This window comes from Dendrobates tinctorius, unplaced genomic scaffold (assembly GCF_039654945.1).
Source record: "Dendrobates tinctorius isolate UK_male_01 unplaced genomic scaffold, ASM3965494v1 ptg000026l, whole genome shotgun sequence".
NCBI classification, from domain to species: domain Eukaryota; kingdom Metazoa; phylum Chordata; class Amphibia; order Anura; family Dendrobatidae; genus Dendrobates; species Dendrobates tinctorius.
In genome coordinates, this window is record NW_027361694.1 from 11,376,709 (window position 1) to 11,401,531 (window position 24,823).

At 44.7% G+C, this 24,823-nt stretch overlaps 1 protein-coding gene across 2 annotated transcripts in view; it reads left to right on the forward strand.

Moving 5' to 3' along the window:
• PCCA (propionyl-CoA carboxylase subunit alpha) overlaps window positions 1-24,823 on the forward strand; it is an 805,290-nt gene that overhangs the window by 300,614 nt on the left and 479,853 nt on the right. For both annotated transcript variants that reach the window (XM_073569504.1, XM_073569503.1), the window contains exon 9: window positions 12,053-12,131. In XM_073569504.1, coding sequence (XP_073425605.1) covers window positions 12,053-12,131 — 79 coding nt within the window. The remainder of the gene's footprint in view (window positions 1-12,052; window positions 12,132-24,823) is intronic.

The window sequence follows — 24,823 nt, forward strand, 5'->3', positions numbered from 1 at the left end:
CAGCAGAGAAGCAAAAATTAAAAAGAAAAACAAAAATCATTTGGTCTTGGTCATTTAGGGTTTAATAAGGCCATGAATCCGGTTGTCCATACAAATACTCAGACAAGCCAGTTCCTCCAAAATAGTTTTATTCACATTATTTTAAAAGGGACTGAAGACCAAGTCCTGTGCTTTGCTGTTCTGATTCTGCACCATTTGAATAGTTCAGTAAATCAGCAATCCATACAAACCACCTGGAGTTTCTGGCCATACCACACTGGATGCATGATGCCATTGTTTCCAGTTGATAAATATACGTTTGCACTATCCTTATATTAATGTGCACTTGTACTGAAGCTTCTCATACCAGACCAGTGGTGGTTCCTGCTGGCTCTTCTGCACATGTTCTGAACAAGCCTTTCCAAGACTACGACATAAAACCTGCTTGAGACTGGAGGACACAGTCAAGGGGGATGGGTTACAGATAAGACACAATCTTAACATAGGTATGATTCTACTAAAATACCAGTACGGTATATAAATTGAATAGAAACAGAGCATTTATTGTGTATACATTCTTGGACACAGCAGATAAACATGGAAATTCTAATAACTATAAACCCCTCGGCCCTGTCATGGAGGCTGATAAAACATTCAGAACTCCGGAAACTACGCGAGTTCTGAAGTTGGAGGGAAGCAGCCATGGATGCTGGTAAGTATAGAGGTTCAGCACATTGCTCCTGGACACTGACCTAGTGTGGAGTGGGGCTGACAGAGAATAGCCGAAATAACAGTGCTACGAGACCGTGCATGGAGCCATCTCATTTAAATTCCCAATTTCGGAAGAACACTGTTCTGTTACATTGTCTTTTCAATATATTAGAGCCTACAAAACGTTGCTACAAATAGATGATCTAAGGTTATTTATAATTGAGACAAGTGGAATTTATTTTGGGGTCACCTGTAGTGTTGGGGTATGTGCACACATTTTGTTTTTGCTGCAGACAAATCTGCTGCAATACTCGAGTGTTGGCAGGAATAATGCTGTTTAAAATCTGCTTATTGTTTTACTCATTTTTCTGAGCATTTTTATGCCATCTCATCTGTGTTATTTTTCCAATTCATGGTATGTGAATTGTTGAAAACAATTGACATGCCTGAAGATTTGAAAAACCACTTTGGTTCAAGGAAAAAAAAAAAGCAGATTTCAGAAATCTCATTCACTTTGCTGGTACTGTAAGAAGCTACATTTTTTTTCTTGGCAAGGACACAGCATGTGAACAAACCTTTTCTTTGCAATGTGCTCATTGGATTGCTGGTATTATTGCACATACTCTGGTTGCATCTGAAACTATATTTATTTTAGGACCAAGGGATTTTGATCTAGTCCCACCAATAGGTTCCTCCTCCTGCAATTTGCTGTAAGAGAACATACTGTTGAATGATCCTGCTCGTTCAAGTCATTTTGAAAGGAGATGCCTGACGTGACTAAATACATGGTTTCAAGTAGTAATAAGTTGTGGTCATGGTTATTTGCATATACCAGTGCTGGGGCATAAACTGTCCATCATGGGTCAGTATTTGGTATTAAAAACCAGGCAAACCCATTGATCACACCGCCCACTCCCCCCAAAAAAAAAGAAAAGGCAAAAGCATCAAAAGGTTTGTAGATGTGCGTTATGAGAACAGAGTTCTTCCACTACACAGTCGTACTAGTCAGACCACACATGGAAACTACACTGGTGTCCAAACGTACAGTTTTGGACACCAGTTCGTGAGAGACTTAGTAGATCTTAAGCAAGTTCAAAGTCAAGTAACGAGTAATGGTTAACCCATTACCAGTAATGGTTAACCCCAAAAACCAAGCCCCCATACAAGTTGTATTTTTTAAAGGTGCTATTTTGGGGTATATCTTATATAAGCCGTTTTTGAGGAATGGATGTGAAACAGAACAGCAATTCTGCATTTTTTTTTTGTGGTTTGTATTTTAGATATTGTTTTTATTGCATTCACCACACAGAATGACATTATTCTGCGGAACTAGGGAAATGCCAAATTCTTATATTTTTTATATACCGGTACTTTTACTGTTGAAAAATAAAAACACACTTTGTTTACAGCTTTGTGAGGGCTTGCATTTTTTATAAATTTACGGTATATTCATCAGAATTTTCAGTTTTATAATACAGTCGAAAGGCACAAATATTCCACAGTAGAACAGTAGTAACAACAAATAGAGAAATACATCCATAAAAATGGATATACAGAGCACAAAGAACTGCTTGAACTTCTAAAAACATGAATCCATATATAACAGTCAATCCAAATGTGCATTGTAGTACCGAATAAACTATTTTCTAATAATTCAAAATGAGTAAAGGGGGGAAAGAGAAAATATATGAAAAAAGGGGAGGTATTCAGACTGTTTTTAGATCCAAAGGATCTGCTTTCTCCGATCAGGGCCGTTATTAATCAGAGGTTTTAATTTCCATCCAGTAAAACCACTAACTGTAGAGGCGAGTTCCTCCATCAGCATTAGTGAGGGCTTGCTTTTTACTTTTTTGTGGGACAAGTTGAAGTTTTTATTACGGTAACTTAATTTTTTAGCTAAATGACATTTTGATTGTATTTTATTCCATTTCTTATGAGATGAAATGAACAAAAAACAGTAGTTGAGTAATTGTACTGATTAAAATACATGATTACCACAGTTTAAAGTCTAACATAGGAAGTAGTGTACGTCATCTGTTACTCATATTGTTTTGAAATATTCTTGACAATATTTTGGCTTGATTTCCTTTGTTAGGGCCCTGCACGGACGGGATTCTTATGTTTCTTGTAAATGTCTGTTTGTTATGTGAGAAAATTCAATAAAAACGATTGAACAAACTACCATAGTTTAAAGTCTGAATCATCACCGACCAATCTTTGAGTTTCCTATTATTTACCCTTATTACTTTTCTGTATCAATTTGTGTTTGGGAAAATAGTATGTTAACTTTTTAATTTTCTCACACTCCTCAACATTAAAATTACAACACCAAAAAGCAAAAGTTTTGGTATTATGAAAGTCGGCCAATAGTCATGTTAACCACTGCTTTCTTCCTTTACTTGCTTTTTTTTTTTTCCCCTCCTCTTTAACCATGCTCACATTTGCCATCACCGTTTTTGCTCCACTAATCTTCACTCTCCTTCGCTATCCCCAAACCCCTGCACCCTCAAACCAAATAACTATCTCCCCCTCCCTCTTACCCCCCACCTCACTTTATCTGCAGACATACTCATTAACCTCAGACCTCTCCTACTAACATACAATACAAGACGATCACTCTCCTTCACCCACCTGCTTTCCCTTTCTCTGCTTCTTCTCACTGCTGGTGACATATCCCCCAATCCTGGTCCCCCCGCCTCATACATCCCACTAATTCTCACCCCTATCTTTCTCACAATAAGGGAAACTACCGCATTCCCTAGCACTTAAAACCCGTGCCACTGACCCCCCTCCCTCCCGCACCCTCTTTCTGGAGCACTTTGGAATGATCGCTCCATCTGCAACAAGCTCCACGTGATCCACGACCTCTTTACCTCCCGCAACCTTTCCTTCCTGGCCCTCACTGAGACCTGGCTGACACCCCCTGACACGGCCTCCCCGGCCGCACTGCGTTATGGAGGCCTCCACTTAACCCACACTCCTCGCCCTGGCAACAGACATGGTGGAGGAGTGGGTTTCCTCCTTTCTAAAAACTGCTCCTTCTACCCTATCCAACCCCCACCCTCCCTTATCCTCCCTTCTTTCGAGGTTCACTCTGTCCGTATCTACTCTCCCTCTAATCTCCAAATGGCTGTCATATACCGACCACCGGGCTCAGCCACTACCTTCATTGACCAATTTTCCACCTGGCTCCTCCACTTTCTCTCTGCTGACATCCCCACCATGATCATGGGGGACTTCAACATCCCCATTGACACCCACCAACCAGCAGCCTCCAAACTCCTGTAACTTACCTCATCCTTTGGACTTACTCAGTGGTCCTCCACAGCCACCCACACAGATGGACATACATTAGACCTCATCTTCACCCGCCTCTGTTCCCTATCTAATCTCACGACCTCTCCCTTCCCCCTATCTGACCACCATCTATTCACCTTCTCATCCTTGTCCTTCTCACCTGCCCCGCATGTCCAGCCACTAGCACATCCTCGCAGAAACCTCGCACACCTAGACATTCACAGACTCTCAGTCTCTCTTCTACCTCTGTCCTCCATATCTTCACTCCACAACACGGACAGTGCCACCGCTTTCTACAACGCCACCCTCACATCAGCCATAGACTCAGTCGCTCCTCTCATGCCTGGCAAAGTGTGACAAACCAATAGGCAGCCCTGGCACAACAGCCTCACCAAAAAACTTCGATAAGCATCCAGGGTCGCAGAGCGGCGTTGGAAGAAAACACGCCTGCCAGACGACTTCACTGCTTTCAAACAAGCTACACTTGCCTTTAAATCATCCCTCACCTCTGCTATACAGACCTATTTCACAAACCTTGTACCTTCACTATCCCACAACCCAAAACAACTGTTCAGCACATTCAACTCTCTCCTCCGCCCACCTCTGCCACCTCCAACTCCCCTAATCTCTGCTGAGGACTTTGCCACCTACTTCAAAAACAAGATTGACCAAACAAGGCAAACCTTTACAGTTCCACCACCCCAACTGCTCCACATACCAGACCTCTGCCCTTCCCTAATAACCTCCCCTCTCCAACATCACTGAAGGAGAGCTTACTCCTTTCCAAATCACGCCTCACCACCTGTGCACTTGACCCCATCCCTTCCCACCTGCTCCCCAACCTCACTAACATGATCATTTCAGCCCTTACCCATCTCTTAAACCTATCCCTAACTTCTGGTACCTTCCCCTGTGCCTTCAAACATGACACCATAACACCCATTCTCAAAAAAATCAAACCTTGACCCAACTGCTATGCCCATCTATCGCCCCATATCACTGCTCCCGTTTGCTTCCAAACTCCTTGAACAGCATGTCCATGCTCAACTTTCCTCCCATCTCTCATCTAACTCCCTCCTTGACATCCTGAAATCTGGCTTCCGCCCCCACCACTCCACTGAAACTGCCCTGACCAAAATTACTAATGACTTACAGCCAAAGCTAACAGACAATTCTCCATCCTCCTCTTTCTTGACCTGTCCTCTGCCTTTGACACAGTTGACCACTGCCTACTGCTACAGATTCTTTCTTCCCTTGGCATCAAAGACCTTGCCCTATCCTGGATTTCCTCATACCTTTCTAACCGCACATTCAGAATTTCCCACACTACCTCCTCATCCCGCCCCCTCTCTTTTGGAGTCCCCCAAGGCTCTGTCCTGGGGCCCCTACTTTTCTCCATCTATACTCTTGGCCTAGGACAACTCAAAGTCCCATGGCTTCCAGTAACACCTGTATGCAGATGACACTCAGATCTACCTCTCTGGCCCAGATGTCATCTCTCTGCTGTCCAGAATCCCAGAGTGTCTATCAGCCATATCCTCCTTTTTCACCTCTCGCTTCCTAAAACTCAACGTAGACAAAGCTGAAGTCATTATCTTTCCTCCATCTCGCGTATCTTCCCTACCCGATCTATCTTTTATGGTAAATGGCATCATGCTCTCTCCTGCACCTGAAATCCGCTGCCTTAGAGTGTTAGGCGTCAGGTTTCTGCGTCTGCTCTGCAGGAATCCAGAGCCTCATATTCTGCGGTCTCCTGCTGTCTTTCTACTGCAGAGGAGATTACTTTGCAGAAGACCGCTCCAGAGACTTAAGTCCCTCTGTGCTCTTACTGGGCATGCTCACGAGACGAGCTCCCATTGGAGATCGGGAGTCATGTGTCCAGGTCCTGTTACAGATCTCATTGGTCCATCTCGGAGATCTGGAAGGTCCCGCACGGCTATAAAAAGTGCGCATGGCCGTTCCGCCATGCGCTAGTATAGACTATACTGCTATGTGTGAATGGTGACAGATGTATGATTCTGGTGACTGACTTATGAAACCCCTTCCCTATGATATTACGCATGTGGTTAGGGAATTAGTTCAGTAGTCTGCGCCAGTCTGTGGCAAGCCTTAGGCCACTGTGCACAGCGCACCTCTGCGCTAGCGTCCGACATAGCGTCTGCTTTGTAGCTGTGTCGTCCAGCGGCAGTGTCCTGCGCCGCGCTGCAGTTGCAGCCCTTCATGGCGTTCGCAGTAGCGACGCCGCACACACGGTAGGTCTAGACGGACGCAGCCCCTCTGTCTTAGTTCCTGCTCCTGTGACCTTATACCGTGTGTGCATTTACCTGAGGCCTGTGACTCTAACAGGCTCAGCCTTTTGTATGTTTTTGTTGCGGCGCCTCTGTGTGTGAACAGAGCCCGCTCTGCGCACTTCGGGTGAAGTTGAACCCGTGCACATTATATCGCCATATTGCTCAGCTGCCATTACTCAGCAGCGGTTGTAACACCTACTGCACGGTGGACCCCGAGTGGCGAACGCACTTTATTATTTTTATTTAGTGCGTTCCACCGTTCCTAACATAGAATAACTCTCGACTCTGCCCTGTCCTTCAAACTGCACGTCCAATCTCTTGCCACCTCCTGTCACCTCCAACTCAAAAATATTTCCAGAATCCGTCCCTTCCTCAGTCCTCAATCTACTAATACTCTTGTACATGCCCTCATCATCTCCCGCCTTGACTGCTGCAACACCCTCCTCTGTGGCCTCACTGCTATCTCTCTTGCACCACTCCAGTCTGTCCTCAATTCTGTCTCTCCCCTCTGCAGATCCCTCCATTGGCTCCCAATTCCCCAACGAATCCAGTTCAAACTACTACACTGACCTACAAAGCCATCCACAACCTTTCCCCTCCCTATATATCTCTGAACTAATCTCCCAATATCTTCCCTCACATACTCTTCGATCCTCCCAAGACCTCCTACTCTCCTCCACACTTATTCGTTCCTCACACAACCGCCTCTAAGATTTCTCCCGAATATCCCCTATCCTCTGGAATGCCATGTCTCAACACGTCCGATTATCGACCACCCTCGGATCCTTCAAACGGAACCTGAAAACCCATCTTTTCAGGAAAGCTTACAGACTGCAATAACCATTCTTCCGCCTCACCACCGTCTGAGCTGCCGCCTCATCACCACCAGAGCTGCTGCACCCCCGACCTTCTGTCTTTTCCCCGCTATCCCGTAGAATGTAAGTCCGCAAGGACAGGGTCCTCTCCCCTCTGTACCAGTTTGTCATTGTAAATTTGTTGTGAAAACTTGTTTACTTTTAACAATATCTATAACTTTGTATGTAACCCCCTTCTCATGTACAGCACCATGGAATTAATGGCGCTACATAAATAAATAGTAGGTTTTCTAATGATATGCATAAGATGAAAAAATAGGAAGCAATTTTTTCAAAACCTCTTAATTTTAGTCCGCATTGAGTATGAGCACTGCTTGGTAAATAAATGCACTTACATGTGTTGATATGCTATCAATTACATTATTAATGGTTGTCTGAGGACTCTTCTGCCACACTGAATGCCCTCAGGTGCTTAAATCACTAATATTCGCTGCTGCAATTGCTAATCAATGACATCTCCGATGTGCTCAACAGAAGTCAACTAGCTCACGTTAGCACAATCAACATGTAGCCTGGCATTGTGTTGAAAAAAGCTACTGGGATGCTTTGGAGAAGTTGGCTTTCTACTGTTTCCACGACTAAAACAATGTGTATCTGGATTGAAGACTAAATGGGTCTGGCTACCACACAATATGTGAAAAGTAGAGGTCACATACCAAACCTAAAGTATCAGACCGTTTCTACAAAAACCACCAGAATGGGTATGCAGGACATTGGCCGGCATGGTACTAATTCAGGAACGTGTCTCGGACTGTGGAGCCCCTCGGAACAAAAAGCTAGAGAGAATATAGTTCAGTGCCCAATTCCCCCCTCCCACTACTCCCCCAGGTGATGTATTAAGTGGGACGCCCAACTGACCAATGTGGTTAAAGGGGAAGGGGCATCCAGCCACACCTACATGGGTTAAATCCAAGTGTCAAGGGTCAGTTCCTTCTCTTTCCTCCTCTGGCTGACCATTGGAAGCTGTTGTTCCAGAGGACCCCGGGACTCCCCTTGCAGCCATGTCCGAATCCATGATTGAGACCCTGTGGCAGAGAGCGGCACAGGAAGGTGATGTATGGCTACAAACACTTATTAATGGCCTGGGCATTCACCTCCCTGTGCCCTCTCAGGCTTCCTCGACTCCCCCCGGGGCTCCATCCTCCCCTGTAAATCCTGAATTCTCCCCAGGCCTTACCTCACGTGCCCCCATGGCCTCCCCTCCGCTGATGCGGCCCCCCCGCCAGCTCACCTCCCAGTGTGTCGGACCTGTGCCCTGTTGCTCCCTCCTCCGGCAATGCTGTTGGGGACGGATCCGGGCTTGCCGCTGGTTTCCCTGTCGGGGCTCCAGAGGAGTGGTTCTGCAGGTGGTGACCACAGACCATTGTTCTGTACTCATCCTTTTTGGCTGTTGTTTTGGTCACTTTTGCATTTTGTCATTACTCTCATCTCTAGAGGTGCAGTAGCATGAGGCGGTGTCTACAACCCACAGAAGTTGCTCAGGTAGTGCAGCTCATCCAGGATAACACATCAATGTGAACTGTGGCAAGAAGAGTACCTATGTCTATCAGTACAGTGTCCAGAGCATGGAGCCGATACCAGTGAGAGAGATCAGTACACCAGGGGATGTGGAGATTGCCATAGCAGGGAAACAACCCAGCAGCAGGACCACTACCTCCTCCTTGTGCAAGGAGGAACTGGAGGAGCATTGCCAGAGCCCAGCAAAATGACCTCTAGCTGACAACTAACATCCGTGTGTCTGCTCAAACTATCCGAACAGACTCCATGAGGGTGGTATGAGGGCCCAATCTCCACAAGTGAGTGCTGTGCTTACAGCCCCACACTGTGCAGGGCAATTGACATTTGCCAAAGAACACCAACATTGGCAGATTCAACATTGACGCCTTGTGCTCTTTGTCACATGTGCTCAGTGTGAACCTGCTCTCATTTGTAAATGTGACAGTCTGAAGATGCTGTGGAGAGCGTTCTGCTTGAATCATCCAGCATGACTGATTTGGTAGTGGGTCAGTAATGGTGTGGGGAGGCATTTCTTTGGAAGGCCGCACAGCCCTCCATGTGCTATCCATAGGTACCCTGACTGCCATTAGGTACTGGGATAGAATCGTAGAGTTGGAAGGGATCTCCTGGGCCATCTGGTCCAACCCCCTGCTCAAAGCAGGATTCGCTAAATCATCCCAGACAGATGTCTGTCCAGCCTCTGTTTGAAGACTTCCATTGAAGGAGAACTCACCACTTCTCGTGGCAGTCTGTTCCACTCATTGATCACTCTAACTGTCAAAAAGTTTTATCTAATATCTAATCTGTGTCTCCTCCCATTCAGTTTCATCCCATTGCTTCTAGTCTTTCCTCGTGCAAATGAGAATAAAGATGATCCTTCTACAATGTGACAGCCCTTGAGATATTTGTAGACAGCTATTAGGCCTGTTTCACACTTCCGTTTTTTCAAATCCGTCAAAATCCGTTGGTTTCCGTAAAAAAACGGATCCGCCATTTTTTTGCAGGATCCGTTTTTTTTGTCCCATAGACTTACATTAGTGGTTACCGCGGATCCGTCAAAAAAAGGATCCGTTTTTTTAAAAACGGATCCGTCTGCATCAGTTTCCGTCAAAAAACGGAAACGGATCCGTTTGGCGGACACAAAAACGGAAGTGTGAAACAGGCCTTAAGTCTTCTCTCAGTCTTTTCTTTTGCAACCTAAACATTCCCAAATCATGCAACCTTTCCTCATAAGACAGGGTTTGCACACCGGTCACCATTCTGGTCGCGCTTTTCTGAACTTGCTCCAGTTTGTTGATGTCTTTTTTAAAATGTGGTGCCCAAAACTGGACACAATATTCCAGATGAGGTCTGACCAAAGAGGAGTAGAGGGCAAGAATGACTTCACGTGATCTAGATTGTATGCTTCACAATGGGTCTGAGGATCCGATCCCCAGACCTAAATCCTATTGAGCACATCTGAGACATCATGTCTCGTTCCATCCACCAATGCCACCTTGAAGCCACAGACTTTCCAGGAGTTGACTGATGCTTTAATCCAGGTCTGGGAGGAGATCCCTGAGAAGAACATTTTCCGCCTCATTAGGACCATGCCTAGTCATTGTAGGGAGGTCATACAGGCAGGTGGAGGCCACACACACTACTGAGCGTCATATCCTTGTCTTGAGGCATTTCCACTGAAGTTGGATCAGCCTGTAATTTGATTTTTTACTATGATTTTGAATATCATTCCAAATCCAAGCCACCATTGGATTTTAATTTTGATTTACAGTGATCATTTTTATGTTTTACTGTTCTCAACGCATTCCACTATGTAATGAATAAAGATTTGCAACTGTAATAATTCAGTGAAATCTAGGATGTGGTGTTTGTGTTCCCTTTATTTTTTTTTGAGGACTGTGTATATCAATAATGCTTCATAATAAAAAATCCAGAGTAAATACGATTCAAAACCTCAACAACCTGGGAGGGTGAAGAATAAAACCCAATGCAGCGTTTTGCTCTTCCGAGGATATATTATACCCCAGAAAGAAGTTAACGCGATACGCTCAGAACTCCTGAGTGTATGGTTTTCTCTTCTTCCACTCTAGACAAAGAGAAAAAGACATTTTCTCCTCTCCACACACACAGAAATCATATTTAATTTTTTTAATATTTATTATTAAAACTATATATATATATATATATATATATATATATATATATATATATATATATATATATATATATATATATATATATATATATAAAATATACCGGGTGAGTCATAAAGGACGGACGTTTTTAAACTAATCATAAAATCGTAAAATATTTATTAAATATAAATGTATTCACAGATTTGGTTACGTATACTGTGTTGAAACCACACACTAGAGATGGGGATATGTTGCCGTCGTAACTCAGGAACAAAGAAGTTATTTATCATGGCGATATAACGTTGTGAGTTCACGGTAACAGTATTGCCATTATCGCCTTCGAAAAAGTACGGACCGATCATGCCATATTTGCCCATAGCGCACCACACCGTTACCTTAGGGCTGTGCAGCGGTCGTTCATGTAATTCTTTCGGATTTTCATAGGCCCAATAACGGCAGTTCTGCTGATTAACCATGCCATTGACATGGAAATGAGCTTCATCACTCATGAATAAAATAAGGTTGTCGTTTTGCTCAATAATTGCTTCCATCTCATGTGCGAACTTCAGTCGCGCTGCGTAATCCCCGCGCTCCAACTGTTGCACAATGGCCAATTTATAGGGGTGGAAATGCAGGTCTAAATGCAAAATACGCCTTACTGTACGATTACTGAGGGCAAGTTCTAAAGAATGTTTCCGAGCAGATCGACTCGGACTACGCAGCATGGCTTGCCTGACGCGTTCCACATTTTCAGGGGTACGTGCCGTTCGTGGAGCCCCCGGTGGTCGTTTGTTCATTAGTGTACCTCGTGCACGGAGTGCTTCAACCCAACGTAGGAATAAAAACAATGCTTTCACCTCACAAACATAACCCCGCCTCCCGCACATCTCTACCTCCACCTGGTAGTGAGTTATAGCCACTTCAAATACATCCGTCCTTTATGACTCACCCGGTATATATATATATATATATATATATATATATATATATATATATATATATATATATATATATATATATATATATATTTTTTTTTTTTTTTTTGCTACACATTTTTTTCCTATTACTGCAGTGAAACCTAACTTAACAATATTAAATTACTCATATTCATTATGTCTATTTGGGGCTAAATCAGACATGCCACACTTTTAGTAGTAAAAAAAAAAAAATATTGTTTACTGTAACATGGGGTATGTGGCAAACTGTCATGTTCATATGACCAAATGATCAAAGCCTGAACTTGTGTTTAATTGCTCCCTGCTGTTAGGTTACCCTGTTATGATCAAGGCCTCAGCGGGTGGCGGTGGCAAAGGCATGAGGATTGCTTGGGATGATGAAGAGACCAGGTGAGCTGTTGTCCACACTGCTAACTTTGATTAATGCTCCCAAATTCTATATCTTTGTGTTGACGATATGTGCTGGACTATAACTACAAAGTTATCTGAAGTCTATAATAGCCAGGCTCCATACTTATAATTATTTCTCTTTTCTCTGTGTATTTAAGCTTTTATTGTCTTTGTGATTGAAACAATATATATATATATATATATATATATATATATATATATATATATATATATATATATATATATTTGCGTTTTCATCCTGATTTTTTTTTTTTTTTTTTAAGCTTTTACATGTACAAATCAAATGACCTAGCATATAATATTGTTTCCAATTGATTTTATGAAGAGCTGTTATTATTTATTAGTGCACGTCACTGGTATGAAACCAGAACAGAAGCTCTCCAAAGATGGATACATAAACCTTACCAATATAAACATTGATTTCTTAGAATGTTTTGTAATAAGTCCATAATCTACTAAACATTTCACTTGGATCCCAGTGTATCTAGAGTTTCTTTTTAATACTTGACAAGCTTTTTAAATGTCCATTTTTTTCCTAAACAAGATGCATAGCAAACAATACCTCATTATCAGTTTCAATCTTAACCGCTTCGTGACTGCCGACGCTCCTTTCCAAGTTATGCCATGCGCCGAAACAGTATTATTCTCCCATGTATGGGGTATCGACGTGCTCAGGAGAAATTGCACAACAAATTGTATGGAGCAATTTCTCCTGTTAACCCTTGTGAAAATGCAAAATATGGAGCTAAAAAGATTTTTCTGTGACGCACCGGTGGGTTCAGGGTGCTCAACACACATCTAGATAAGTTCCCTAAGGGGTCTAGTTTCCAAAATGGGGTCACTTGTTGGGGGTTTCCACTGTTTAGGCACATCTGGGACTCCCCAAACACAACATGGCATCCGCTACTGATTGCAGCCAATATTGCATTCCAAAAGTCAAATGGCGCCCCTTCCCTTCCAAGCCCTGCCGTGCGCATAAACAGTAGTATTCTCCCACATATTGGGTATCGGCGTGCTCAGGAGAAATTTCAAAATAAAATGTATAGTCCGTTTTCTCCTGTTACCCTTGCGAAAGCAAAAAAAAAATTACGTCTAAAGGAAAATTTTTGTGAAAGAAAAGTAAATGTTTTTCCTTCTACATTCCATTCATGTGAAGCACCTGAAGGGTTAATAAACTTCTTGAATGTGGTTTTGAGTTCCTTGAGGGGTGCAGTTTTTAAAATGGTGTCACTTTTGGGTATTTTCTGTCATGTTGACCCCCCGAAACTCACTTCAAATGTGAGGTGGTCCCTAAAAAAAAAATGGTTTTGGTAATTTTGTTGTAAAAATGAGAAATCGCTGGTCAACTTCTAACCCCTAACTTCCTAACAAAAAAAAATTGTTTCCAGCATTGTGCAGATGTAAAGTAGACATATAAGAAATGTTGTTAATTATTTTGTGCGATATGACTCTGATTTAAGGGCATAAAAATTAAACGTTTGAAAATTGCGAAATTTTCAACATTTTCAGCAAATTTCCATTTTATTAACAAACGCAAGTCATATCAAAGAAATTTTACCACTATCATGAAGTACAATATGGCAAAAGAAAACAATGTCAATCACCGTGATCCATTGAAGCGTTCTAGAGTTATGATTTCCTAAAGTGACACTGGTCAGAATTGAAAAAATTGGCCCGGTCACAAAGGCAAAAACAGGCTCTGGCATGAAAGGGTTAGGCTACATTCACATTTGCATTTTTTTGCGCTGCGTTTTTTTGCGCACACAAACGCATTAAAAAAAGCATACAAACGCTGCGTTTTTTTGCGCATGAAGCAAAAAACGCAGGGTTTGTATGCATTTGCACGCGTTTTCAATGTGTTTGCGTTTTTTTTGCACATTGTCTTCACCAAAAAAAAAAAATAGATAACAATCTTGCAACACACACCACCAATGGGACATGAGTGGCAGTGTGGTATGGTAATATATAGACCCTGTCTACAGCTGTATTCACATTTGCTTGATTTTTCTCATGTCAAAATGGATCTGCGCTGGAAGAGTTTTCACTTCAACTTGGATTTGGACATCGCGATGGCTAGGGTATATGCAGTTGCTTGCCATGAACAAAGGAAGAGAGAGAGACAGCGAAGACTGCAGCGGCGGCGTTTGTGGATACATCCGATTGTTGAACTCCGGGAAAGCCGTGGGGCGTACCACACCTTCTACAGCGAGCTACAGGCAAACCCTGATAAATTTACAGATTATATCTGGATGTCCCAAGAAAGCTTCAGGGATTTGATTGCTCATGTCCCAAGAATCCATCCTCAGACAGGGGACACAGCCCCGTCGTGCGAATCCTCCTGAGGAACGGCTCCTGGTGACATTACCGTACGTAATATTTAAAAACCAAGGGGGGGTGTCTCCTTTTTTTTTTTTTTTGGGGTGACATGTACTATTCAAAACCTGGCCTAATTATTTTTCGTGAATGTACTAATTTTTTTATTTTATTGTTTTAAAAAACCATATACAGAAATATTAATTTTACTTCTTTCTCTGTTTCGCAGATTCCTGGCGACTGGAGAGACCCTATCTTCACTACACTTCCAGTACCGTATCGGAATCTCCAATTGTTACGAACACCTGCCGGGCTCTCTAGAACATTCTTTGTCTAGAATTTATGCCCCTGCCCACCGCTGAAAAGTGGATGGAAATTGCTGACAAATTCTGGACATTCTGCAATTTCCCCTACTGTTTGGGAGCTGTTGATGGTAAACACATACGGATCATCAAACCCGAAAGAACTGGATTCAACAGTACTCATTGCCATTGCGGATGCCGGATGTATGTTTGTAGCAGTGGACATTGGAGCAATTGGCCGTGGTAATGACTCCCAGGCATTTAAAATCTCAGACATGGGCCAGAGGTTGTATGGCGACCAATTTAATTTCCCTATGCCACGGCCTCTTCCCCACACCGAAGCTTCGCCACTGCCCTTTGTAATGGTTGGGGATGAGGCTTTTCAAATGTGCGCAAACCTACTGAAACCCTACTCCAGCCGTGACTTGGACCTCACCAAAAAAATCTTTAATTACAGGCTGACCAGGGCCAGAAGAACTGTAGAGTTTGCTTTTGGGATTTTTGTCTCCAGACGGCAAATTCTTGGCACAGCCATTAATCTTAAACTGGAAACAGTGGATGAGGTGGTGAAGGCATGTGTGGTTCGTCATAATTTTGTGATGGCTAAAGAGCACCCGACCTTTGAACTCGATGATGCTGCTCCTAACCCATTGCCTGAATTCACTCAGCACCCTCTCAGATCATCCGTTGAAGTTGGCAAAATGAGGGACCAATTTGCGGCCTACTTTATCTCTGATGTAGGACGGGTGCACTGGCAAGATGAAATGGTGTAAAAATGTTTTCATGTGTGTATGTTAATAAAAAACCTGTTTTGATACCTGTACCGAGTGCACTATGTCTTTTTACACGCCAATAAAATAAACAACTTCCCATGTATACCTGTGAATTCATGATGTTCTCACACCTGGACAGGTAAATACACATACGAGTTAAACTGCAGCATCACTATTCTGCGTGAAATATATTGATACGTTAGCGACGCTGCAGGTTAAACATCATGTGTATTCACCTGCCCATGATTGATAAATAGTTATGATACTAGGCCTGGGTATTGGCCATAGGCCTGGGTATTGGCTTTATGACGTTTATTTTACCCATCAGTTGATTCAACACACAGTAAGAGTATGTTGTTAATTACAAGGTATATCTATAATCCCCCTAGCCTAGTATCACAATAAGTGAAATGAGGATGGTAAAAACAGCCCATCCTCAAAACACTTTTTATGACACCTTGCAAAGTTAAAGGCGTATTGTGTGTACGGCGCAGTGTGTGTAGATGGCGCAAAAAATATTAATCAAACTTTATGTTAAACCAGAAATTTAAATTTATTTTTAACCAAAAAAATTATAAAAAACTTTATTTTTTTCTGCGTTTGGTGGCAGATGGTTGCAAGTTGGGGGTGTGCAGTGAAGATGAACAGCTTATAGTGGATGAAGGTGTTCTAGGGGAAGGGGCAACAAAACTTGTGGGGGAAGGGAGGGCAGTGATGGGAATGGAGCTAGACACACTAGGAGGAGAGCACAGAGGTTCAGCGACAGTGGTCCTAACTGTTTTTTGTCTCCTTAAACTGGCCTGCCTGGACCTCCTTGGGCCCAATGCCCACCTGGATTGTTGGCCCCGCCTGGAACTTGGGGCAAATAAGGAATGTGGGTCCCCCCGTCTGCTGCTGTGACTGCTGCTGCTGTTGCTGTGGCTGCTGCTGATGCTCTGTGGTGGCGGTGGCAGTGCTCGTCCTTGCAGGAGGACTGGTGGTGGCAGTGATGGTCCAGGTTTGCGGAGTGGTGGTGGCAGGGCTAGTACTTGTTATAGTGTTGGCGGCAGGGCTGGTCCACTTTGAGGATTGGTCACGGTGGCTGTGCTCCAAGCATGCATGGAGGTGGTGGTGGTGCTCCAGGCAGGAGCAGCGCTTGCCATGGTGGTGTCGGTGAAGTGACCAGCAGCACTCAGACTTGTGGTGGTGAAACGGTGGGTGTCCTGGCTTTGAATAGAGGTGTCCGTGCAGTGGTATGCAGCACAAGTCGGTAGTGAAGTGAAGCGAGTCAATGGTGGCACATTTGGAAATGACACCACTGACTGCTGCCCGTACCGATTCTGCTGCATAGCCTGCAAGAAAGCATTGTTGCAGGCCTGCAGCACACTCAGCTGTTGCTTACGACTAAGGTGTTCCGCCATGCCCTCTTCAATTTTACTAAAAAAAAAATGGTGCGCTGGTCTGTTGAGGTCGGCCTCCAGACGGTCAAGGCGCTGTTCGACAGAGTGGAAGCGGTGTTCCATGTGGTTAAAACCACGTTCCATGAGTGAAAAACTGCTTTCCACTCTGTGTGACAGCGACTTGAGGCTGGCATTAAAGGCCTCGTTCAAGTGCATAAACTCGGGCAAGACATTCCTGTGCAAGGCCCTCTGCCGCTGGCGGGTAGTGCCCGCATAACCAGTGGCAGAGACCTGGGACAGGGAAACACCTCATTGACCAGCTTCCTGGTCAGCAGCTGTCCGTGTTGCAGACGTGCAAGGTGCTTCCTGGCTGTCGGATGGCTGAGACGGGTCCGAGGTTGTCCGATGAAGGACCGCTCCAGGGCCAGGTTGCAGGGTGCTGCTCCAGGTTCTGTGGAAGAAAGGAAAAACATTACTATCATGCATTTACAAGAAGCATCAGCTGTGGAATAGAAAAACACAGATTAATAAAAATAAAAACCAAAAAATTATAATACTTACGCTCTGGTGGCAAGGACCGGTCTTAGGAACTGCAAAGCTTGATAGTACCGGTTTTTTGTTCTGGTCCTTGCCGCTGAACCACTGCGAACCTGCCCCTCAGCACGAACATCACTATTGAAGCGGTCCTTGATCGAGCGCCAACGTGTTCGGACTTTGTCCACTGTTGGAAAAACAAACAACATTTAACAATTGTGTATGATGCACGATATATGCTATCATTAAACCCAACAGAGCCATCACGAGCAAGAGTCAATGCAGCACAATACAGCAATACAATACCCAAAGCAGTCACTGTTGAGGCAGATGACACTGTTGGGTTTCCTGCTAGAGTATATCTAATATCTAGCAGGAAACCCAACAATGCCATCACGAACAAAAGTCAATGCGGCACAATACAGCAATACAATACCCAAAGCAGTCACTGTTGAGCCAGATGACACTGTTGGGTTTCCTGCTAGAATTTATCTAGGTTGCAGGGGCGCTGTCCCAGCCATCCATCAATGCTGCGGCCACCTCATTCCATAGCTGCCGGGTCACCACATTGTCCTTGTACAGCTGGTCACAGCTGTCCCACAATGGGGCACGCTCCTGGAACAGGTGGATAAGGTGCTCATTATCCAGGTAGACGTCTTCTTCCCTGTCATGAACTCATTTTCTGCTCAACCAGTTGAGAGTTCCCCTTCCGTTCTCCCTCTGGTGGTGACAGGATGTAGTGCTGTTGGTTTAAGTGGTAGTGATCTGCCACCTGATGAGGAAGATAACGATTGGATCTCTGGAGTATCAGCCTGGATATAAAACAGCCAACGCCCTATCCGGGTGCTGGTGATTCAGTCTGCTTCTCAGGTCCTGGACTTCAGCTCTCTTCCAGTCTTCTCAAGTTAAGTTTGTTTTTGCTAATGTTCACACTTGCGCTTGTTGGTCAATTCAGTTTTTTGTGTAATCAGCTTGCCCCTGCTGGGGCTATGCTGAATTTCCACTCCTATTAATCAGTATTTGCCAATCTGCTTTTTGTTCCTTATTAGATTGGCCTCTTTTTTGCTCTGTCTCAGAATATTTCAGAGTGCTGATATAGGTTTAGAAGTCTAGTGACTTCAGGGTCAGAAGTGTTGGACAATATTTTTGTAGGTTTTTTTGGCAGATTGCAGACAGTGTCTTTCCTTTCCTTTCCTTTTTAGTTAGCTGGGTCCCATCGTTTGCTCAGCCTATTTTCCTGCCTTTGTTTGTAATTTCATCTTGTTTCACCGTCAATACATGTGGGGGGTTGTCTTTCCTTTGGGGTCTGCTCTGGGGCAGTTAGTTTTCCTCTTTTCCTGCTTTAGGCTTATATAGCTCTCCGGTTGTGACGAGGCATCTAGGACCACCGTAGGAACGCTCCACGACTGCTGCTAGTTGTGCGGTTAAGATCAGGGACCTGCAATCTGCATAGTTACCAACTTCTCTGGTTTTCTGAGACTTAGCTTGTTGTCTTTTTTTTTCTCCTCGGTGACCCATTCATAACACTTCCCGTTGTGGAACCTAGAGAAAAAACATTCATTAGAATATTTGAATTTTGTGTGAATAAAAAGTTAAAAAAAGATCCAGAAAAGAGGAAAGATAGAAGATAAAAAAATAAATGACATTACAAATCATTTGTTACTTACATTCCGTATAACCACCGGGACTTGGCTTGGCTGCTCATGCTGTTCGCCCTCACTAGTCGCGTCCGCTGAAGATGACGATGTCTGAAAAAAAAAAATGTTAGATATTTTGAGGAGCAGCAGATATACTTACCAAACGCACGAAAATAATCACCTTACGGTCTGCTTGTGCCAGTTCCTGCCGGGATGGTGAATATTCAGATTCCGAAGACATACTGCATGTAAAAATAATACAAAGCATTAGTATACAATTTAAAAGGACAGGCATACATTAGATGTAATAATACTCACATTCTTGCTGCTGAAGCTGGAATTGAAAATGGTGTCTTCTTTTGCAGTCTGTCTGTTCTCCAGGCTGTCTCTATAGTTGTGGTACAGTTCTGGCAGACACCTACTTTTATATAGACATGTTTTTTTTGGAGGGGGGGTTTATCATGTGTCTTGACAATGTTGACTTAAAAAACGCATGCGCAAAAAAAAGGCATACCTGCGCATGCCAATGTGCACGTATGCGCACCCATAGACTATAGTGTTAATTTTTTTGTGCAAAACGTGCACATACGTGCGCATGCGTTTTTTTAAAGCGGTTGGGCGGGCCAAAAATGCAACATGTAGTGTCTGGAAATTATGGACGCACACCGGAAAAAAACGCAGTGCACGAAAAGCGCATACAAATGCATACCAATGCGCACCCATGTTAAATATAGGAAAAAAAATGTATGCACAAAAACGCGGCGCAAAAGCAAGTGTGAAACCAGCCTTAAAGAGGACTTGTCACCCGGTCTAAAATGTCTAGTTTTTGTTATGTTATTCCCATGAGTATTCTGCTTGTTCTATTTTATATTTTTTTAATCCACCAAACAGTTCCAGAGATGGGGCTTTTTTTAATTACTGTTAACTTTAAGGCTGTGTGACCTTGATGAGTTTTTGTTGAGTTTTTGACACTGCATTTCCACTGCAGCGCTGGCCGTCTGTCTCCTGGAAGCGCAGTCCCCGGGGTCCTCCTGCAGGCTCCGGGTTCGTGCGGGTGCGGCTAGGCGGCCTCTGTGATCCGGGGCGCTCCTCCATGTGTCCCTCCCTTCGCGCGTGCCCCGAACCTTCTCCCTCACGACATGGCGAGGAGAGCCGGGGGCGGTTTCCGGCCACTGACGTCAGCATCGCAGGGCATCCTGGGAGCGCGCCGGCTGACGTCAGAGGCGACGGCAAGATGGCGCCTGGTGCGTCGCCAGCTGCATAAAGAAGAATAGCGCTCAGCCGGCGGTCGCAGGGGGGAGGGGAGAAAGGAAAAAGATTGGAAGCGCTCACCGGGCCGGACCTATTTAAAGGAGGAAGGACATCAGTGCGGCCAGGTAAAACCATGGGGTCGGAGCAGGAACGATCACCGTCTCCACCATCTCTGCCCCATCACAAACCTCTGCTCGCAAGCATGGTAGCCGTTCAAGTGGCAAGAGCAGCAGTCGCCCGAGCCACAGGTCAGGAGACTCCTCGATGTCCAGAGAGCACAGGCCATGTTCTCCACCACAGCCTCCGAGTCCGGTACCCGACTTTATGGGTGGTGAGTGATCTCCGTGAATGTTAGTATGTTGTTCATAGGGTCCTTCTTGTGTATTAATTTCCTTAGGAAAAGGCCAAAAAAGCAGGGAGCAAGAGAAACAATAGAGATTGTGCCATATGTAGGAGCCCCCTAGCGAGAGATTGGCAGAAGGACCTTTGCGCCAGCTGTATCCAACGAACCATGGTGGAGGAGGCACCGAGCTTTGCAGCTAACTTCAGATCGGTCGTCAGGTCCGAGGTGGAAGGCTCACTTAAAGTGTTGTAAAAGAAAAAGAGTAGGAAAGACTCCCCTAGTTCTTCCTCAGACTCCTCCTCGGCTGTATCTCAGGCCGAACACCTGTCCTCCTCCTCCTCGGATAGTGACACGGGTGGCAAGCCGTGTTTTCCGGTAGAGGATACGGATGCTCTCCTCAAAGCCATTATGGTAACCATGGGCCTACAGGAGGTAAAAACAGCCAAGTCTCTGGAAGACGTCATGTTCGGGGGTCTACAGGAAAGAGAGAAACGCACCTATCCAGTCAATGAGAAAGTCCAGGCACTCATTGAAAGAGAATGGAAGAAACCTGAAAGATCAGGAGCACTTCCCTCCTCTAACAGGAGATACCCCTTTGAACATAAAGACACGGAGATATGGGACAAAGTCCCAAAGTTTAACGCAGCAGTGTCCAGGTCATCTAAAAAATCGGCCCTGCCCCTGGAAGACTCAGGTGTGCTTAGAGACCCGCTAGATAAAAGAGCGGATTCCTACTTAAGACATACGTAGGAAGCAGCAGCAGGAGGACTAAAACCGGCAATAGCCAGCACCTGCCCTAATTATTTTGGCTTCAGCAGCTGGAAGAGAAACAAAAAATTCTGGCGGATATGTATCTTCTACACGGAGCAGCAGCTTTTTTGGCCGACACTTCCGCCGATTCCATGAGAGTGACAGCGAGAGCAGCAGGGTTATCAAATGCTGCAAGGTGCGCATTATGGCTTATAGGTTGTCCAGGAGACCTACAGTCTAAAGCCAAGTTGTGCTCTCTTCCGTGTGATGGTCAATTTTTGTTTGGAAAAAATCTAGACGACATCTTGGAAAAAGCAAGTGATAGAAAGAAGAGCTTCCCCAGGTTTCCAGGAAATCAAAGAAGGCCATCCTTTCAGAGAGGAAAATTCAACAGGGGCCGTCCTCCGGGGGATAGGAAAAGAAGGGAGGACAAAAGGAAGGAGGAGTCTGGATTCATGTTCGGAGGAGCCACCTCATCCTCAAAAAAAATCCCCACAATGACGCCGACATCCCGGTAGGGGGGAGACTGATGCTTTTTTTCCCAGGCCTGGGAAGGTATCTCTTCCAATGCCTGGATCTTAAACATCATAAGAAAAGGCCTCAAAATCCCATTTTCTCAGCGGACGAGAGCATCATTTGTGGTGACCACCATCAGGAAGGGGATAGAGGAACAATTGGCCCTGGAGTCAGAAATCTTAAGTCTGCTAGACAAGCGCGTTCTGACCGAAGTCCCAAGTGGACAAGAGAGAACGGGTTTCTACTCACCCCACTTCCTGATAAAAAAAAAAAAACCGGACCAGTCATTCAGAACAATTATAAACCTCCGAGGCCTCAATCAGTGGATAGAAAATCAAACCTTCAAAATGGAATCGGTAACTTCGGCAATAAAACTACTACACCACAATTGTTTTATGGCCGTAGTCGATCTAAAGGATGCCTACTATCACGTCCTGATCCACTCAGGTTATCCAAGGTAGTTGAGAGTAGCTACATCCAGGGCAATCTCAGGCATTTTCAATTCAGAGCCCGTCCATTCGGCATATCTATAGCCCTGAGAGTGTTTAAGAAAGTCGTAGTGGAGATGACAGCCTTCCTCCGAATCCACAACACAATTATAATACCCTATTTGGACGATTTCCTAATAGTGGGCAACTCAGAACACCACTGCACTGAGCAGGTAGAAAGGGTAACAAATACCCTACAGAAATTCGGGTGGATGGTAAACATCAAAAAATCAAAACTACAACCCCTAAAGAGACAGATTTTTCTAGGATTCATCCTGGACTCAGAACAACAAACTTGTCTGTTACCAGAGGCCAAGATGGAAAAGGTGAGGAATATGACTTGGGCGGCCCTAGACCAACCTCACATGACCCTGAGAGGCGCGATATCCTTGCTAGGCACCCTGAAAGCGTGTATCCCAACGGTCAGGTGAGCACAATTTCATACCCGTCAACTCCAGGCAGAGATTCTATCAGCACAGAAATTGCTAAGAGGGCGTTTGGAAGGAAGGCTGGAGCTTTCCTTAAAGGTCAAAAACTCTCTCCGATGGTGGTTAGACAGGACAAACCTGATGTCAGGAATGTTATGGCACAGACCAGTATCCGACATAATTCTGATAGACGCGAGTTCCTCGGGGTGGGGGGCGCACCTAAGGGGACAGGCGGCCCAGGGACCCTGGGGGCCTCAAGCGCAAAACGCATCCTCCAACTTACGAGAACTACGGGCAGTAAACAAAGCCTTAAAAATCTTTATTCCCCGTCTAAAAGGCCGCAATGTCCGGATCATGTCGGACAACAAAGTGACAGTGGCGTATATCAATCACCAGGGGGGAACAAGGTCGCACTCCTTAATGAACGCGACCAACGAGATTTCTCACAGAGCAGAGCGACATCTACTCTCCCTGACGGCACTACTTATAAGAGTGGTAGAAAACATAGAAGCCGACTTCCTGAGCCGCAATATACTAAGGCAAGGAGAAGGGACCCTAAATCAGTTAGTGTTTCAGAAGATAGTACAACTTTGGGGAGAACCAGTAGTAGACCTCTTTGCCAACAAAAGCAACAGACAGGTAGAGCGGTTTTGTTCGTTAAACCCCCCAAAAAAATCATGGGTGGTGGATGCATTGCAAATTCCGTGGAATTTCAAACTAGGTTACGCAATTCCTCCAGTAGCTCTGATCGCAACAGTTGTGAGGAAAATAAGGGAAGGTCAAGCCAGAGTGATCTTAATAGACCTATTCTGGCCGAAAAGGCCCTGGTTCTCGCTGCTGCAGATGATGACCCTCTCGGATCCATGGGTACTACCAGAGATCCCAGACCTGCTGGCTCAGGGTCCAATATTCCACATGCAAGTCAAGGGATTCCATCTGACGGTGTGGAATTTGAAAGGTCACTTTTAAGGGATAGAGGTTTTTCTCCGGGGTTGGTGGCTACGCTGTTGAAAAGTAGGAAGCCAGTAACAACTAACATATATGGTAGAACATGGAATAAGTTTCTACAGTTCCTGGGGAAGCCATTAGACCAAAAGCCCCCGATTAAGGCCATCTTGGAATTCTTACAGGCAGGATTACAACTGGGACTAGCGGTAAATACCCTTAAAGTTCAGGTGTCTGCACTGGGCGCACTATATAACTGCAACATAGCGGCAAACAGATGGGTAGCTAGATTCATTAAATCCTGCCATAGGTCCAGACTGATCCCATTACCAAGAATAGCCCCGTGGGATTTAAACCTGGTGTTAGAAGCCCTTACGAAAGAGCCATTTGAACCAATTCAACAACTGCCGGTAAAAGACCATTATTTTATTGGCCCTTTCATCGGCCCATAGAGTAAGTGACTTGCAGGCCCTCTCAGTGAATCCACCTTATACCCAGGTGTACCAGGACAGGGTCGTCCTAAAAACAGACCCTGCTTATCTACCTAAATTGGTATCAGATTTCCACCGTAGCCAGGAGATTGTCCTCCCCTCCTTCTGTGAGAATCCAAAAAACCCAGGGGAGGAGAAATTCCACAAATTGGATGTAAAAAGGGCCCTGCTAGAATATATATCAGTGACTAGCCAGTGGAGGAGGTCCCAGTCCCTATTTGTAGCCTTCCAGGGTACCAGGAAAGGTTACGGAGTATCAAAAGGGACCATAGCCAGATGGATTAGGGAGGCCATTAGTGTAGCCTAATCAGCTAGTGGCATTCCGATTCCTGACTGCATCAAGACTCAATCCACCAGAGCCGTGGCGACCTCCTGGGCCGAAAAGGCAGAGGTATCATTAGACCAAATTTGCAAGGCCTCACCATCAACCTTCTTTAGACACTATAGATTAAATTTGTCCTCCTCTGCTGACTTAACCTTTGGTAGAAGGGTGCTGCAAGCGGTGGTCCCTCCCTAAGGTG